The sequence below is a fragment of the Kogia breviceps genome, chromosome 1 (assembly GCF_026419965.1).
Source record: "Kogia breviceps isolate mKogBre1 chromosome 1, mKogBre1 haplotype 1, whole genome shotgun sequence".
NCBI lineage: Eukaryota > Metazoa > Chordata > Mammalia > Artiodactyla > Physeteridae > Kogia > Kogia breviceps.
The window spans coordinates 107,092,372-107,111,046 of record NC_081310.1 but is presented as its reverse complement, the minus strand read 5'-3'; the positions used below and the strand labels follow the sequence as shown (position 1 = coordinate 107,111,046).

The window sequence follows — 18,675 nt, the reverse complement described above, 5'->3', positions numbered from 1 at the left end:
AATTGCTTTACATTGTTGTGTTAGTTTCTGCTGTATAATAAAGTGAATCAACTATACATATACATATATCCCCATATCCCCTCCCTCTTGCATCTTCCTCCCACAAAGGTCACAAAGGTCCGAGCTGATCTCCTTGTGCGATGCAGCTGCTTCCCACTAGCTAGCTATTTTACATTTGGTAGTGTATATATGTCCATGCCACTCTCTCACTTCGTCCCAGCTTACCCTTCCCCCTCCCCATGTCCTCAAGTCCATTCTCTACATCTGCGTCTTTATTCCTGTCCTGCCCCTAGGTTCTTCAGAACCATTTATTTTTTTTAGATTCCATATATGTGTTAGCGTATGGTATTTGTTTTTCTCTTTCTGACTTACTTCACTCTGTATGACAGGCTCTAGGTCCATCCACCTCAATACACATAACTCAATTTCATTTCTTTTTATGGCTGAGTAATATTCCATTGTATATATGTGCCACATCTTCTTTATCCATTCGTCTGTCGATGGACACTTTGGTTGCTTCCATGTCCTGGCTATTGTAAATAGAGCTGCAATGAACATTGTGGTACATGACTCTTTTTGAATTATGATTTTCTCAGGGTATATGCCCAGTAGTGGGATTGCTGTGTCATATGGTAGTTCTATTTTTAGTTTTTAAAGGAACCTCCATACTGTTCTCCATAGTGGCTGTATCAATTTACATTCCCACCAGCAGTGCAAGAGGGTTCCCTTTTCTCCATACCTTCTCCAGCATTTACTGTTTGTAGATTTTTTGATGATGGTCATTCTGACCAGTGTGAGGTGATACCTCATTGTAGTTTTGATTTGCATTTCTCTAATGATTAGTGATGTTGAACATCCTATCCTGTGTTTGTTGGCAGTCTGTATATCTTCTTTGGAGAAATGTCTATTTAGGTCTTCTGCCCCTTTTTGGATTGGGTTGTTTGTTTTTTTGTTATTGAGCTGCATGTATATTTTGGAGATTAATCCTTTGTCAGTTGCTTCTTTTGCAAATATTTTCTCCCATTCTGAGGGTTGTCTTTTTGTTTTTTTTTATGCTTTCCTCTGCTGTACAAAAGCTTTTAAGTTTCATTAGTTCCCATATGTTTTTGTTTTTATTTCCATTTCTCTAGGAGATGGGTCAAAAAGGATCTTGCTGTGATTTATGCCATAGAGTGTTCTGCCTATGTTTTCCTCTAAGAGTTTTATAGCGTCTGGTCTTACATTTCAGTCTGTAATCCATTTTGAGTTTATTTTTGTGTATGGTGTTAGGGAGTGTTCTAATTTCATTCTTTTACATGTAGCTGTCCAGTTTTCCCAGCACCACGTATTGAAGAGGCTGTCTTTTCTCCATTGTATATACTTGCCTCCTTTATCAAAGATAAGGTGACCATATGTGTGTGGGTTTATCTCTGGGCTTTCTGTCCTGTTCCATTGATCTATATTTCTGGGTTTGTGCCAGTACCATTCACTCACTCTTGCCTCTGTCTTCTCCATTCTGCTGTTGAGTTCATTTTGTACATTTTTATTTTGGTTACTGTTCTAAAATTTCCATTTGTTTTTTTTTATACCTTCAATTTTCTATTTTAACATTTGTTGCAAGGTAAGTGACTGTTCAAGCATTTTTGTAATAGCTGCTTTAACGTCTTTGTTGGATAATTCCAACATTGATGTCATTTCAGCCTTGGTATCTGTTGATTGTTTTTCATCTGGAAGTTGAAATTTTTGTGGCACTTTACCAAGTAATTTGGATTGTAGCTTGGACATTTTGAATATTATATCATGAGATTCTGGGTCTTGTTTAGAATCTATGGTGAATGGCATTCTTTTTGTTTTATCAGGCAATGAACCTGATTAGATGCAGAACGCAGTCACCGGTCCACCTTCTGTGGACTGTGGTTCCAATGTCAGTTCAGTTTTCAAGAACTGCAGTTCTTGTGATCTAAGATTTATGCGACCTGGTCTGGAACCTAGGCAATCTGGGACCTAGTCAATTGGATAGTTTAGTTCTGAAGTTCTTTTGGTATGCTAAATAGGATCAGGTCCAAGTATTAGTGACTTGAGAGTGAACTTTGGGGTTCATAATCAACTTTACAACGTTGGCTTTCCTCCCTCTCTATGATCTCCTCACTTCTTCCTGGTTCCCTAGGCTCCCTTTCTTTAGTCCTCTTAGCTAGAAACTTAGACTTCTGTTTACTCTGTTGCTCTGTGTCTCATACCTTCATGATTGGACCTACATCCTGACCTCTATGGAGGGGGGTTAGAGGAAAAAAGCAAGAGAGGTTTTCACTACTCTCTTGAAATCATAACTCTGTCAAACAGAGAAAATTCTCCTCTCTCAGTTGTAGTTCTTGTGGGTTTCCATAGTTGCTGGTCATTACTACAGGATTGTCTAGGGGAAGCCAATGGGAAGCCTTTGCTCCAAATGATATAACTGCAAATGTAGTAACTTTGTCTTGATTTGAAGTTCTGAGGAAATCAATATGACCTGTGTACAAATTATTGCTCAAGGGGAAGTAGTATGATGCACATACAGGACAGATAACCCCTGTAAAGTTGAACAACAATCTGATCTAACTTAATGCCTAGGGTGGAAAAACAGTGATGGCTAATCAGACAGACCTTATTTCTAATTTTAGAAGCAGTTACAATGTTTTCAAAAGTCCAGGGCAAATGGCAGGGTTCTAATTGCTGTGAAACTATACCTATGCTTAGATGTGAATCTTAACTTCTTGTTTACTTGTACAGTGAGTGTCACCCTTTTAAAATATTATATGTACCTAAAGTCAGGAAATACTTTGGAGAATGCTTTTGTTTTCATATTATTTTGTTTTCAATCCTTTGACTTTAGCAGAGACTGTCTTTCAAAGAGTACAATTCACTTTAACAATCCATACAGAACCATTTTTCAAAGAGGTGCTAAACTTTATATTGTAAGCATAATTCATCCATTTTTTTCAATAAATTTTGATTGTTTAAACTGTGCCAGACTTGATGCCCTTGAGTATTGTCACACTGTTACCATTATTACTCCTCTTGGTTATAGGAATTTATTAGATAAAGTTGAATTATTCATTTACATGTTGGTAGCTTGTGCTAAGCCTAAACTTCATGGTAGATTTTTGTTTTAAGTCTGGAAATAGAGCTGGATGAGCTGACAGATTGTTTGAATGAGCTTGAATCCTATTAAAATGTTTTCTTTTTCTTTTCTGCATACAGAATGAAAAATACTAAATTGCTGTCATTTTATCTACATCTGTTAGACCTGCTTGCTTCTCTCTGTCTTTGCTGTTTCTCTGGTCTAGAGTAATGAAAAGTTTGCTTATTGCCATATCATGGGAAATGAGATTGAATAAGGAGGGAAGGCAAAGCATTAGGAGTTGCTAAAGTTGTTCAGAGGAATTTGTATTTGATGAGCATTTAGAGAGCCACTTGATTCCTGAGCTGAAGGAATAAAAATGGAAAGTGGGAAGTTTACTTTGTTAGTATAACACAGGGTGGCTTCTTGGGGGAAGGAAGCCAAAAACTGTAGATAAAGAAAGATTGGGTAGTGAACTGTTTTAGTAAATAACTTGCCTAAGCCTGTATGTAAACAGAAGAGGCTGCTCTAAGGGGGTGTTGATAGGCCACTGTGGACTTACACTAGGCCAGAGGCTAATTCCAGAGAACACAGGAAAGGCAGGGCAGGGAGTCCCTGGCAGGTGCTGTAGCTCTAGCAGGTCAAAGTCCACTATGCAGAATGGCAAGCAGAAGGTAATCAGGAAACCAGGTTAGGGGAAATGTTTTTAAAGGGCCTGGGCAGGAGTCTGATTCAGCAGAAATTCCTTGTACTTCCTGCCTAAGGCCAGAATTGTTTTTGTGGTGTGTTGTGTGAGTGTGAGTTGAAATGGAGGTGGCTAGAGCTGGGCATGGAATAGATGGAAGTCAGTTCCTCAGAGTGACTCTGCGTACAGTTATCAATGAAGTACTAGAGTAGGGCAGTGAGAATGGAAAGGTGAATTTAAAAGATTTGCAAAGAGTTGTTGCAGGGAGGGGGACCCCTTCCAGGGCCCGAGAGTGGGCTGTCGTCTAATACTCAGAAATGAATTGTCCAAGGAGACACATGTACTGACAAAGCAGGAGACTTTACTGGGAAGGGGCGCCTGGGTGGAGAGCAGCAGGGTAAGGGAACCCAGGAGAACTGCTCTGCCACGTGGCTTGCCGTCTCGGGTTTTACGGTAATTGGTTTAGTTTCCGGGTTGTCTCTGGCCAGTCACTCTGCCTCAGGGTGGCGCGTGCATCGCTCAGCCAAGATGGATTCCAGCGAGGAGGATTCTGGGAGGCTGGTAGGACATACGGACTGGCGTCTCCTCTCTCCTTTTGACCCTTCCCGAATTCTTCCGGTTGGTGGTAGCTTGTTAGTTCCGCGTTCCTTACCAGGACCTCCTGTTATAGGATAACTCATGCAAGTGGTTGCTGTGTGATGTCTGGGCAGGGTGGGCGGTTTCAGTCAGTGGTTCCCCTAACAGAATGAGGAGGACTTTGTGATAGGGGATTCAGGAAACGGGGGTGTGGCAAAGGCGCACTCAGATTTCTAAGAATTCTGTAAGGGATTCTGACAGAAATGGTAGTTGAAAAGAGATCTGAGTGGGAAAGGTAAATGTATTCTTTTCTTTTTGTTGAATTTGAGATGCTGGTAGTTCTGCCACAGTTGTGACAAGAATCAAGCCACCGATGGCCTTTGAGTAACTCCACAAACTAGGGAGGAGGGAAGCAATATTACTAAGGAGCTACAGAAATGGTTAGAAAGGAAGTGGAAGAAGCACATGTAGACCACATGTAAGATGCTTGACAACAGACACACAGGATGAAGCCCTCATTGTGTGGCAAAGATTGATAGTAGGAAGAGGCTGCCTTGTAAGAGTATGTTTCAGAAGGTGGGATGAGTGGGATCTGGGGTTTTGTGGAGAAGTTACTGAAAAAACAGAATTTCTTCTGATTAGAGGGAAAAAATCTGGAAGGATAATGGAGGCTCATGTCAGCTGTTTTTGGTCTTCATTTCCTATAAGCTGAGATCATAGGGAATGAGGTGAGAGAACAATCTGGGGTTAATGGTAATGTCTGGAAATACTTTAAGACTAGTTTATGAGGTAAAATAATGAGTAGAGGATCCACAATGAGGATCTTCACAATGTCAAGACATTTCCAAGTCTCCTAACCATCTCTTCTTTCCTGATCAATTTTGCTGTTTCTGGGCCCTGAGAATCATTTTCCCTTCCATTCCTTAAGTCCTCCAGAATCTGTTCCAAGAACTATTAAATTCACAGTGTTCTTTTCAGTTCATCAAACTAATAGACACAATTCAGGTAAAGATTTTTAAACAGAAATTTTATTGGAAGAATTGTGATACAATTGTTTATCATTCTTTTTAAATACATTTGAGGTTAAACAAAATATATACATGAATGAATGTCTTCAAGTAGAAAAAAGTGAAATATACATTATGAATTTGTTATGTTGTTCTTAGGCAAATCATAATTGCTCACTTTAGCAGATTCAAACCAAACTACAACATAGTCTTTGACATTCCAACCTAGCCTTGTACTCAAACGTTTATTTAGAAATGTTTTGATGCCATACTCTTCACCATAGGAATCAAACCCAAATTGAAACTTGGCCATATGTTTAGAAACCATTAAAGACAGGGAGGTAAAGAGTTGTAGGGGTGTTTAGAATAGGATTTGGCAATTTTTCATTCACAGTATTTCTGATATAAAAGACCCATTCTGTGTATTGATCAAAGTCACAAATGTTGGGGCAAAATATCACTTGGGCAGAAATATCACTGAATTTGCTATTAGAGGAAGCAATGAGATGATTACTTGGCAAGCTCTTGACAGGATATGTCTAGTTCAGAATAGAATCTTCATTGAGCCTAATCGATGCATGATATATGATACATAAAACTCAAATACTAAAATTCAAAATAAAGCTTTTTTTTTTTTTCCACTAGTGAAAAAGGGAAGTTTTACATTGGCAGCAGCAATGAAAAGAGATGGAAATTAAGTAAAGAAATAAAAAGAAGCTCTACTGAAATTTAGTATTCAGAGGGGAAAAAGAGAAGATAAAATCTTAGGAATGTTTAAATCACTTACATGTTTAAATCACAATACATGTAGTGTTGTTTTTTATAGAAGTACTTTCAAGATATACCTTTGAAAGAGTTTTGGATGAAAATACATCTGGGATAAATGAAATAGAATGTTATACACAGGTCCTTAAAGTAATAGGAATATGGCAATTTTCTATAAAAACAAAGGAGAGTGTAGTTTCTCATTTGGCTATACAAAATATAAAAATTCAAGTGACCCAGGTTCCACAGTCCCAGTTCTACAAAATTCCTGTCCAACAGCATGCAAAATGGAAAATATCTCGATATTTCCACTGTTCCTGTATTAAAATGAAGGAGCAGCTAGCTTACAGGGCTACTTGAAAAAAAAAAATGGCCAAAGTGAATATAAAGTCAATTATTTGTGCAAAAATGCCAAAGAAAAGCTGAGATGTCTTCTGTAATAAACAGTAAACGACTGGTTTACCTGTCCCCAGTCCTTGTGTATCCACTGCTGTCTACAATATTTACTCACTGGTTATCCAAACATTTACTAAGTGCCTAAGTGTTAATTCATGCTAAATTTGGTGACAATAGGATGTATGAGACAAAGACATTCTTTTTAACAGACTTTCCATCAGGATCAAAATTACAATATTAAATTTTCAAAGCCATGGGAAGAGTTCAAAGTTAAATATTATTAAGTTTAAGCATAGATTACTACTAATTGTGAAATATATTCATTCCTTTTGAAAAGGTGACTATAAAATGTAATGTTGTAAATCAAATCCTATGTATCCCTCTCATACAGTGCAAAATTATTTGTACTTCTTGGAAGACAACTTCCTACTAACTAGGTTAATGTCTCTTGGCCAGTTCAGTTTCTCTTCACACACTGGCGCTGACACTATTGAATCAGTCCCTTTTAAGCAGCTTACTGTGTGTCAAGAAAACGTTTTACTTTTTTTTTTTTAAAGTTCTTAAAAGTGCTTACAAGAGCTCTGATTGCTCTTTTTAGCCTGCACAGTTTAAGTTAAATGGCAAAGGTGATAAGCATAAGAGAGCATCCAAAGAAGGGATGAGTCTAACCAATGTATATATAATAAATATTCCCCTATAGCAATTTTTTCATGGTGATGGTTCATGATTTTATAGGAGAATGTGTTTAGATCTGCTACAACTTCTTGGACCTTTAAATCATTGTAGAATGACATACAAAAAAGAGTAGTTGTCACCAACTGGAAGTACTGGATCTAGAGTCAGTGCTCTACCACTGGCTAGCCCCGTTAGGTCATTTACATTCTCTCGAAACAGCTTCCTCATCTGTAAAATGGAGTTATGAATTAATTCCTTCCTTACAAGAATGTTAGGAGAATCAGAAGATAAAATATATCTGAAAAAGATCTATGGATCAAAATCATGGAAAAATCTTTCTTTATAAAAATATGAGGATTTTAAATGTGATAACATTAAAAAGGCCATACAAAGAGCCTGATACATAAACACTTATAAAAGTTAACCCCACCCTTTCTGTATAATTTGTAGTTAGGAAATGGTTAAACATAAACCAAAGACACCCTCATCAAAGACACTGATTTGACTTATAATAGAACTATACTTCTCTGCAAATACTTTTTTTGATACATAATCTTTCATTGTCTTAATTCTATCATAGAGGTCTGGATCACTAAGGCTTTTGGGGATTGTGTCTTGAATCCTCTATGAATAAAACTTTTATTGAATCTTCTTTAAAGAATAAAATAATTTCCTTTTTTGTCAAAGTTCTGGTGAAGTGGAAAATAATTTGTTTCGAAGATAATGACAGAAACAAAAAAAATTTAACTTTCTCTTTTCTTTTTTTAACTTTCTCAAGGTAATGCTTTTAATGAAGAGTTGAAAGTAGCAGTTTTACATCTGGGATTCTGATAAGACTTCAAAATTTTACCCTATTAAAAATTTTGTTTTATTCTATACAACATTTAATGCCCAATTTTGTGTGGCTCTGAGAATAATGTTAAGAATTCAAGAGCTCTCCGGTGACTGAAAACTTAACAATGATGAAACGACTTATGAATTAGCCTGGTTTGTAAAAAGCACCAATTCACAGAATTTAAACAAAATAAAGAAACTAAACAATCCTTAAACTGGATTTAGTCTTGGGCAATTAACAGAAAAATTTACTCACAAGTTAAAAGTATCCAATGCACACCTGGTCACTATTTTAAAAAAAAATCAGAAGCTAGTTCCAGAAGAGTAAAAAAGAGTAAAAAAACTAATCATATCTTTCATAAAGAATCCTATGGAAATACTGTTCTAAATCTCATAATTACCTATGAAAAATAAGACAATAAAAAAAATCCATTTATAAAGTGCCTTAATGTACCAAAAATGGAGGTCAGACGTCCTTTATTTAAAAATGCTTCTTCAACACATCTACAGAATTACACTGGAGACAAAGCACAGTAAGTCAGAAAACCTGGATTCTGGTCTTGGCTTTGCCACTAATTATCTCTGTGACCTTGAATAAATGACAGCATTTCTGGGCTTCAATTTTCTCATCTGTAAAGTGAGAGGTAGAATGAGACTGCTTCTAAGGACAGTCTCCTTGGATGTAAAATTCTATGTTAAGCAATGAATTATTTTTGTTTTTAAATCCTAGCATTATATAAGAGGATGCTACCATTATTAATAACTCTGTAAAACTGATTATACCATGGTAGGTAAAAACATTATAGAACTCTGATCATCTGCATCTGGGGTCAACGATCTGGCTACTTTACAAAGGTGCACAAAAGTCACAGTATTTTGGTTATTGGTGTTTACCAGTAGGCTTTAAAGAACGCTGGAGCATTCCAGGTACATGGGAAATGCCAGTAACATCTGTTACCACTTCCTTATGCCTCTGCAAAAAATGCCGTGGGGATGTGTGAGGAACACTGAGCTACAGATAAACTAGATACTGTCCTTCACAAAGTGCACAAGGAGTAAGCAAAATAAGGGAGCCGTACATAGGTTAAGCCCTTCATCTCGATCAATATAATCTAGATTTAGAAACACAAAACTAGTATAGGTTTATTTTTCTTTGGGGAAGTTTACTTGGCAAGGTAAACATTCCCTGAGCAATACAAATTTTTTTCTCCAGAGAATATTTGGTTTTTAAAATATTAGCAAAGTTATACTCAGATTTTCCCCCCATCCTAAATTTATAAGAATAATCAAGGAGTATTTCTCAATGAAATTATCTACTTTAGCAATACATCTGTGCCAAGAACATTGAGAAGACAAAGTATTTCCTAAGAGGGAGAAAAAAATTCCTTTTTGTCCTGCTGCACACACAGGTTTAAGAACATTTCATTAAAGCATAAATGTTAATGCCAACCTGCTAAATGATATGAACTGGAGATCTCTTGGAACAGGTGCAAAACTAAGAGTTTCATCTCAGTCAAATGTCCTATATATATATATATATACTCTATTCTTTATCAAAGAGAAAAACCATACTCATGCACTTGTGTATTGAGAGCGTAGTTAAATAAAGTGATGCATATTTTGACAAGAAACTTCACTTGGAATGGAGGCCTCAGTGAAAGGCAGAATTGGATCTTCAATGTGCACTGTAAATTTTACAGGCCAGTGCAAATATTATCTCTGTATGTGAAATATCAGTACAATTTCACATAATTAGTTTTTAAAGGCACACATCTAAAATCCCCGCCTTCACCTAGATCTGTCATTTTCCACAATATGTCAAAACCTATAGAATATCGCAGGCTTCTATCAGGCTTGGTAGTGGATGCAAACTTCCAAGTGACTACTTATAATGAAAAAGCAGTACCATTATCAGGACATTTCCTTTTATATTTCCCTCCTGAAACATCTTAACAATTGTTTCAGTTAAATGCATTCTATTGCAGGAATTCTTAGCTTTAGAACTGCCTGGCAGTTATGTAAAAATGTTTTGAAAATACTACTTAATCTGCAAAAAGGGGACTATCAACAGTTCATGGCAATCTGCAGCCGTTCAGAAAAGCATGAAGAAAGCAGTCTACAGTTTTCCTAACAGTGTATTTCATAAATTGTAGGTCAGAAATAGGTAAACAGATGCATTGAAACTTAGACAAAATCAACAGTAATTTCTGCCACATCAGTGAAAAAGTGCTTATTACTGATCTACATTCTAAACATTCATTTCCATCCTGCAGGGTTTTCCCCCCAACAATTTTAATTTTTCCCTTTCAGCTAAAAGGGAATATACATTGTGATAAAATGAAGTACAATGGGAAAATGTCTATCCAGAACAATTTCTTCATAAAACACAGAGAATATTTAAATAGAACATTCAAGCACTTATCTCAAATTGCAATTTTATTTTTCAAACACACAAGAGCCTAGAAATCAACTTATTTATTAACTTCCAAGATACCTGTGTTAGGAAGAGTTCTATGTTACCACAGTTACTCCGTGCCTTCAATACGTCAAAGTCAATAAAATGCTGCTTTAGGATTCCTGAAAGCAACTGTACTTGTGTAACACTTGCACAGGAAAATGTATGACTTGGCATTTGAAGAATGAAGAAGCAAAATAACATTGTCACAACCATTTCTGCCTTCACTCTACATGCCTTTTCCTTTCATTAATAGAATCTATAAAAACAGCAAGGAGAGATGATATACGAAAGTTTATCACAGACACAGTAGCTTTTATAGAAATTTGGAATTTAGCAGGTGTTTTAAGTAAGTCAAAACACCCGTCTGTATAACAGAAGCATTTGCAAAGTTTTGAAAACACAGTACACACAATAATTTAATGTAATAACTGAATTTGATTTAAAAAGCAAAATAACACCTTTTATTTTTTGATGGGATAAAGCAATAAAAGGCAGATTTTTATATATCTAAACCTATGCTGCAAGTACACAAAAAGACATCTGTATACATTACTAAGAAGAGTCTTATTTTGTACAGAATACAGAATACCCATTTGAAAAAAAAACACATGCATGACCTTTGATGGTACATTTCTATGCTGGCAAATACATTTTCTGATACAAAGGCACTTTGAAAACCCAATATGGTTTGGTTCATAAGTTTGCAAGGTACAAACAATTTTACAAACGTGATTATACTGAAGAACGTCAACAACTGTGACATTACATATAAAGCAGATTTCCATTTTTCTTTCTTTTTTTTTTTTTTTTTAAATAACACTGGTTTTCTGGGAATGAAAGCAGTGGTTTCCAGCAGCTTCAGTGAAGACATTCCAGATGATTAGAGGCCCACTGTCTGAATTTCTTACTGGCTAGGATGAGGGGTGGGAGTGAGGGCATTTGAAATGAAAAAATAAAGGAAACAAACAAACAGAAAACAATACCCTGGAACAAAACTAGAAACCTCAGAAATCAAAATGGTTTGGAGGGGAGAAGCACAGAAGACCAAAAGTCCAGGAGAGATCCTCTTAATTCTGATCCCTTAGTTGTAAACTCCTGGCAGAGCACAATCGGCTGACTCTACCTGGTCTACTTGGTGCTGGGGAGTTGTAGTGATGATTTCTCTTTTTAAAAAGCTAGGTACCATGATTAGGATTGTACAGTACCAGAAAAAATTAGGTCCCCCCAAAAGCATAATTTCTTTTCATTCATTTATATGGCCGCAAAGTCAATCTGTACATAAAGCTGTCTCACTCCGGCCTGAAAAGTTAAAAAAAAAAAAATTAGAAAATCAAACAAACCGATAATAGACTATATATACATTTCAGAAAAGTAGTAGGAAAAAAAATTTCTTTTGTTTTTTTTTGTAAAAGGGAAGAATTATTTTTCTTTTCTGTCTTTGGGAAAGAATTCTCCATTTTTCATCATAAAGTGCCAATAATTTTATTTTAGAAACAAGTATGTTAATAAGTTGCAAAAAAGATTCTCCATTTAGCCCTACAAAAGAAAGCTATGCTACTAATTACATGCCCTGCCCAAGTGAATTCTGGAAAAATGAGGTTACCCAGCTACCATTATTCTTCTAGAAAACACCACAGTGCTTGACTAGTTGGCTACTAAAATCATAAATCTATCCAGTCTAAATCTTCCTATGATAAATGATTTTAAACACTGAAATAAGCATAACCATCTACTTATTGAATTACTTTACACTCCAACTCCTCTTTTCAATTTTGGATATAAACTTGCTATTCAAGGACACTGATCTTAAAATTGCCCCCATCTCTCCTGTTTTATCAATTTTTCTATATTTGCTGTCTATAATTCCTTTACTCTCTTCTCTCTTGAACTCATTTCAACCAAACTTTTGCTGCCAACCACTTCCCCAAACTGTCAAGGTCACCTCTAAATTGCTTAGACCAGTGCTCAATTCTCAGTCCTCATCTTAGTAATTAATCTAGCAGCAAGGACATGGACGATCACTTCCTCCTACTGAAACACTTTTCCTGCTCTTGGCTTCCAGAGAATACTTGCTGGTTGCCCTTTTACCTCACTTATCAATCTTTCTCAGTCTCCTTTGCGGGTTCTTCCTCCTGTCTTTGAATACTAAACACTCAAATACCCAAAGGCTTAGTCCTCAGATCCCTTCTTTTTTGACACTTGTCCCCTAGATGGTCTCACCCAGCATCCAGACTTTCAGTACCGTCTATATGCTCACACCTTTTGTAGACTGGAACCTACCTACCATCTACCTGACAGTTCTACTTGGATGTCTGACAAGCATCGAAACACAGCCAAATTGATCCCTATTTCCTCCCCTCAAAACTGTTGATCCTGTATCTTCTTGGGCTCAATTCCTTCCTCAATGCTGCAACTTAAAGACCTTTCTTTCTCTCATACCCAAGCCATTAGCAAAACCTGTTTGCCTTACCTTCAAAATAATGCAAATACAGAATCCAATCACTTTACATCACCTCCATTGCTATCCCTTGGCCCAAGTCACTATCATCTCTTGCCTACATTTTGTAACAGCCTCTGATCTTGTTTTCACTCTTTTACCTTTGCCCTCCTTTGGTCTGTTTCTAGCAGAGCAACTATAGTGCTGTCACTCCATCACTCAAACCCTACAACAGCTTACCTTCCTCAGTCTTTAGCCCAGAGTCCTACAATGGCCTTCAAAGCTTTCCCATGATCTGGCCCCTATTACCTCTCTGATCTCACCTCTTACTTCTCTCCCTTTGTTGACTCTGTTCCAGCCACACTGGGCCCTCTGCCTGGAACAATGTTCCTCGAGATTGCCACATGACATATTCCCTTTCCTGTCGTATCTCTACTCAGATGTCAGTGAGGCTTATCCTGACCACCCTATTAAAAAATGAATTCAATTCATTCATCCAACAAATACATTTTGTGCATCTATTTGAATCCAGACACTCTTCTGTCCCCCGGGAATACAACAGCCAACAAAATAGGTAAAAAATACCCTTGCCCTCATGGAGTTTATAAGCTGTTGGGAACTAGGAAGGAGGGGAGATGATAAACAAGCAAGTAAATATAGTATGTCAGATGAGATGATGAGATAGATATTCTCTATCTCTATCTATCAATCAAAAGAACAAAAAACAAAAACAAAGCTTGCTGCAAGAGATGGTAAATGCCTCAGCACTCCCAGTCTCCCTACCCGGCTGTCCCTATCTCTAACACTTATCACTTTCTAATATATCATAAAACTTATTTGCTGTGATGCTGTTGATTGTCACTCTCCAGTGATAATGTCCGAGATAAAAGGACTTTGTCTGCCTTTGCTGCTGACTCCCAGAACCTCAAGTAGTGCCCAGCACACAGTAAATGATCAATAAATACCTGTTGGATGAACTGAAATTCTATTAATTTCCTTCTTTCAAATAAAAAACAATTTTTAAAGATTAAAGCATACACTCAGTTACAATAAGCACTTTCTTGTCAGCAACATAGAATGAAGAGTAAAGTGGAACATCTAAGAGAAAGAAAAGCCAGAGTGGGGGATAAAATAATAACGCTACCTTCTCCCAGGAATTTCTGGGCTCCTGAAAGCATTACTTTCTAGCATGACTTTTTTTCTAGCATTCCAGTCGGAGGGCTCTGCCCAGCACTAATGAATGTCTAAGGAGTCAGGAGCTGCTCTAGTGGAATAAAAAGTTGGAAAAGACCCCAGTAGCTTTCCAGCACAGAAAACATGCTAGCGTTTTTGCCTCATTAAAAAAAAAAAGAAAAAGAAAGAGAAGAAAAATCCTTGCTGTGATGAAGTTCAAGTTCTCTGAAAATACATTGAATTGCATGCACTCAAGGAGTTTTGTGGCAGAAAAGACAGAACTTAACATCTGTATGATTTTAAACTAAAAACTGAATCTCAGTTTTCCTAATTTTAAAAGTGTTGATAAATACCAATCCTACTTATCTCACAAAACTGTTATATATTCATCCAGTATTTGACAAACATTTAATAAATCCTTGCTACATATCAGGCACTATTATAAGGATCATATGTGAATATACAAGAAAGGATTCTTACATGCTATAAAAAACAAATTATTATGATTGATTATTTTTGATTCACTCAACCCAGATGGGTCCCATAATAACTATACTTAGGAGCCCTTCTGCAAAATTCTTGTGTATCTAACCTTAGGAGAAAACAACTATTGCCCAAATAAACTGGCTTAATTTCTTTTCTCTTTAACAAAATTGTTAATGAAAGAAAAATGGACAAGATAAGTTGGGCTCCCATTATTATCCCTGCCACTTTCCTAACACCCCCCCACCATATACAGTGAAGATGGTAATAAGAAATGAGGTAGCCCAAGGCAATAAAAAAGAAAGAGGAAAAACAAAGAGGCTAGGTAAATTGATCTTTGCATAATCACAATTACTCAAGCTGGTATCCTTCCCCAGAGGGCCTACTGCTTTACACAAAAGCCCAGTCTAACAGAAAAAGTCATTTTGTTTCATCCATCTGGCTGGATGGAAACACCTTTAAGTCTTCCAGCTTCCCATTTTCCTTTCTCAATTTCCTTCAATGTAGAGAGAAAAAGTGGAATTTCCAAAGACTCCTTTAGGAAGTCACCTACTTCCTGAATGCAAACTAGGTTTTCATTTTTTTTGGCAGTACGCGGGCCTCTCACTGTTGTGGCCTCTCTCGTTGCAGAGCACAGGCTCCGGACGCGCAGGCTCAGCGGCCATGGCTCACGGGCCCAGCCGCTCCGCGACACGTGGGATCTTCCCGGACCAGGACACGAACCCGTGTCCCCTGCATCGGCAGGCAGACTCCCAGCCACTGCGCGCCACCAGGGAAGCCCCAAACTAGGTTTTCTATACAGTTTATCCACACGATAAAGACATGACAAATACTCCAGCAGATCAGAACAGTGCTCAGTTCCATTAAATATTCTACCTACCACTGGGATCACATTAAGGCCGGCTGCGGGTTGTCCTTAAAGTGAAAACCATAGAATACTTGTTGTGTCTTATATCCTGAGAATCATGTACAAACCATAATTCAGTTAACACTTTTTTAAGTTGGAAAGAGCTAGTTATTTTTAACATCCATGCTTCTAAGAAAATAAGTGTTAACCTGAAATCATAGTCTTAGAATACTCTCCATAAATACTCATTGTTGTGTAAAGGAAGACAAATCAGCAGTAAAAATTTAGAAAAATAAATAAGAATATGGCTAAAGAAAATTACTGGGTTGTTTGTATTTCTCTACCAATTCTCAAAAACTGCAGAAACTTTCTACTTTAATTTTTGACTCAATGTAGAATATTAGTCTTTATCCCTTAAAAATGAATTCTTGAAAAACTGTCTTACTCTTCCATGTGAAAACTGAATCATCTCAGAATTCGTGAAATAGTGACTTAATATGATGAAATTACAAGTCATGAACAATAATTTGGGTCTGGGTTCCTTTTTCTGTAAACTGGGGATAATACCCCACCTGTGTTGCAGGTAGATTAATATGTTAGGTGCCTATCGCAGTGCCTGGCATGTGGCGGGCTCTCAATAAGGCTAGCTGCTGCTGCTATTATTTCCACCACCATCAACCAATGAACACTTAACCCCTGTGGATTAATTAAAAACAATCAATAATTATAAAAGATTAAAACCCCCTACAAGCAGGAAGGGTGGAAAACTAGCTAGCCACCCGGAAAGACACAGAGAGCTTCTCCTACTCCCTACTGTCAGAGACAGGAAGGGATCACGCACGCAGGACAGCGGTGGAGGTGGGAGGTCCTAAATCTTGGGGAACTCTCATCTGGGTTAGTGAGGAGGCTTTTTGGTTCCTTCCTGGCGATCAGTGTTAACTTCTATTTTGAGGCTAGAAAATAGAGCACAGAAAGCTGAAGCAGGAAGCTAGGGGTTTAGGACTTAATAGGTATAACAGAAACAGGCAGAAGAGAAGATGGAAGATATCAAGGTACAATTTCTATCAAGGAATAAATAATATGCATTAGCCTTGATTGTCTTTTCTGCTTTGTGGAACTGAGGAGGGTAATGAATCCAAGCATATTCTAGATTTTTCTTCAAACTTTATTTCTAACCAAAGTGTATTAAAAAAATTAACAGATGATATCAGCCAGTTTAAAACAAGAAACATAAATGATAAATTGCCTTCCTCATCCAGTATCCCACATCCACTTCCTGTTCATATACTAAACATAAATAATAAGTTTTCTATTTCATCTGTTCCCAAATGATAAATCATTTTTAAAAAGTTAGTGCACGCTGTGGAAAGGAGAGGGACTTTTTCTATGTCAACAAAAAAACCCTGTAGTTTAAAAACTGGATTATTACTTAACTAATAATCCCAAAGGAATCAAAGTACTGAAGAGACTTCTACCAATTCACTAGTATTGCTCTATATTCATGATAGCAAGCCAACTACCTTAGTCATTCATGATTAAGTGATAACTATGGAACATGAGAATAAACAGACATGCTTAATGTACAGTTCCAAAACGGTCACAAAGCTTATAGTTTTATAAACAAAACAAAATGTTATAATTCTCAAACTTACGTTAACCTTTTCAAAGCTAACCCCATATAAATTTTAACAAGAACAACTTTTTAACCAAAAAAAAAATTTTAATTCCAATTTAAGATCAGCTATAAGAAAAATACATTAAAATGTCATAGAACCACAAAGTATTGAGAAAATCCTTCTTTTGGTCTTTTGGAACTAAGGCCACCAGTATTTCAAGTCTTTCTACAAGAAATGTACTTAAAGGATTAGTGTAATTTTTTTCTTAAAAATGGAGCAATCTGAGTTTTATTACTTTTGATAAGTAAAATCTATGATTAAGATATAATTAAAAATTTTTTAAAAACGTAAAAAATTTTAAATTTCATTTCACGAATTACAAATGTTACTGCAAGGCCTTGGATATACTCATAGCATAATGAATATGCATGACTAGGGCATAAGCAGAAAAGGAAAATAAATTAATAAAGAACTTCAGTTTTGCATACGTCAGAACCAAAACAACTATCACAAAACAACTTTACAATCATTAAATGTATGGAATGAAAATCCTGAGAAAGATGACTTCCCTCTGCCTGCTGGGAAAAATGTGTTGAACCATTTTCACTGCAAGCCTAAGAGAGTCCCTAGTCTCTGCAAGAAATGAAATCAAGTGGGCTTGACCTTAGCTGATAAAAAGGCTTAAAATATGTTTTAGAGCTTAAAATTTTCAAAACCCAAATACAGTTTCCAAAACCAAAGAAGCAGCTGAGTAAACTTTCAACTTCAGCCATTTTAAAAGCCAAGATTTCTAAGGTTACCAGAAGAACCTCCCTCCACCTACTTCAATTATAATTTCAGCAGTTCTAAGCACAGACACAGCTGCTCGCGCATTTCTAAACCTATAAACTGCATTCCTTCTCAGAGGGAAAATTAAGTGACTTAAGTGCCAAAGTCTTAGGACAGTATGAGGTATCCTAGAGGTGGACAGAAGCTCAGACTGTGAGGGTGGAAGTACGTGTTATAACTAGGAGAAAAATCGAGACTGAAGGAGAGAATAATGATCTAGAAATGGCAGTGAAAAGCAAGGTTGTTGCTAGTCATGTTCTCCGTTTTGCCTCTGAAAAAGGGAGGAGGTGTGAGAAGGATTCAGACATATTGTGAAGGTTTCGCATGCTGCATTATGAAACTCATGGTGGTACAGACTTCTTAGAATGTCTGTTATGAAAAGACAGTTCTTAAATGTCCTAGAGTAAATAAGTGGTACCAGCATATTGTTTTGTAGTAGAGGAAGTCTGGCTGTTGCCTACATTATAAGATTATTTCATTAATTTTTTCAAATGAACATAACCATACATCTCTATTAGAGAAGAGAGATTGTTTAATTTATGCTAAGGTCCTGAATTTAAACTGTCAGTCTGTCCCTCTCTCTTTCTCTATCTATATGATGCTTAGAAGGGTCCTTAAGGCTTCAGAGAGAAAGTAGCAATTGAATTGGACCTTTACACTCGAGTAGGATTTTTGTCTCACACAGATAATAGTCTGGTGGGGCTGGTGTATGAAGTACATGGCAATGAATAACAGTAGGAGAGAGGCTTGAAAAGTTAATTGTGTCATGCTAGAAAGTTTGGGCTTTATCCTGGTGGCAATGAAGAGCCACCAAACTTT

At 36.8% G+C, this 18,675-nt stretch overlaps 1 protein-coding gene across 4 annotated transcripts in view; it reads right to left on the bottom strand.

Annotated features, from left to right (window-relative positions):
• Window positions 1–10,432: 10,432 nt before the first annotated feature.
• SLC30A7 (solute carrier family 30 member 7) overlaps window positions 10,433–18,675 on the bottom strand; it is a 78,060-nt gene continuing 69,817 nt past the window's right edge. For all 4 annotated transcript variants that reach the window (XM_059056025.2, XM_067040844.1, XM_067040849.1 and 1 more), the window contains one exon: window positions 10,433–11,771. In XM_059056025.2, coding sequence (XP_058912008.1) covers window positions 11,724–11,771 — 48 coding nt within the window. In that variant the 3' untranslated portion in view covers window positions 10,433–11,723. The remainder of the gene's footprint in view (window positions 11,772–18,675) is intronic.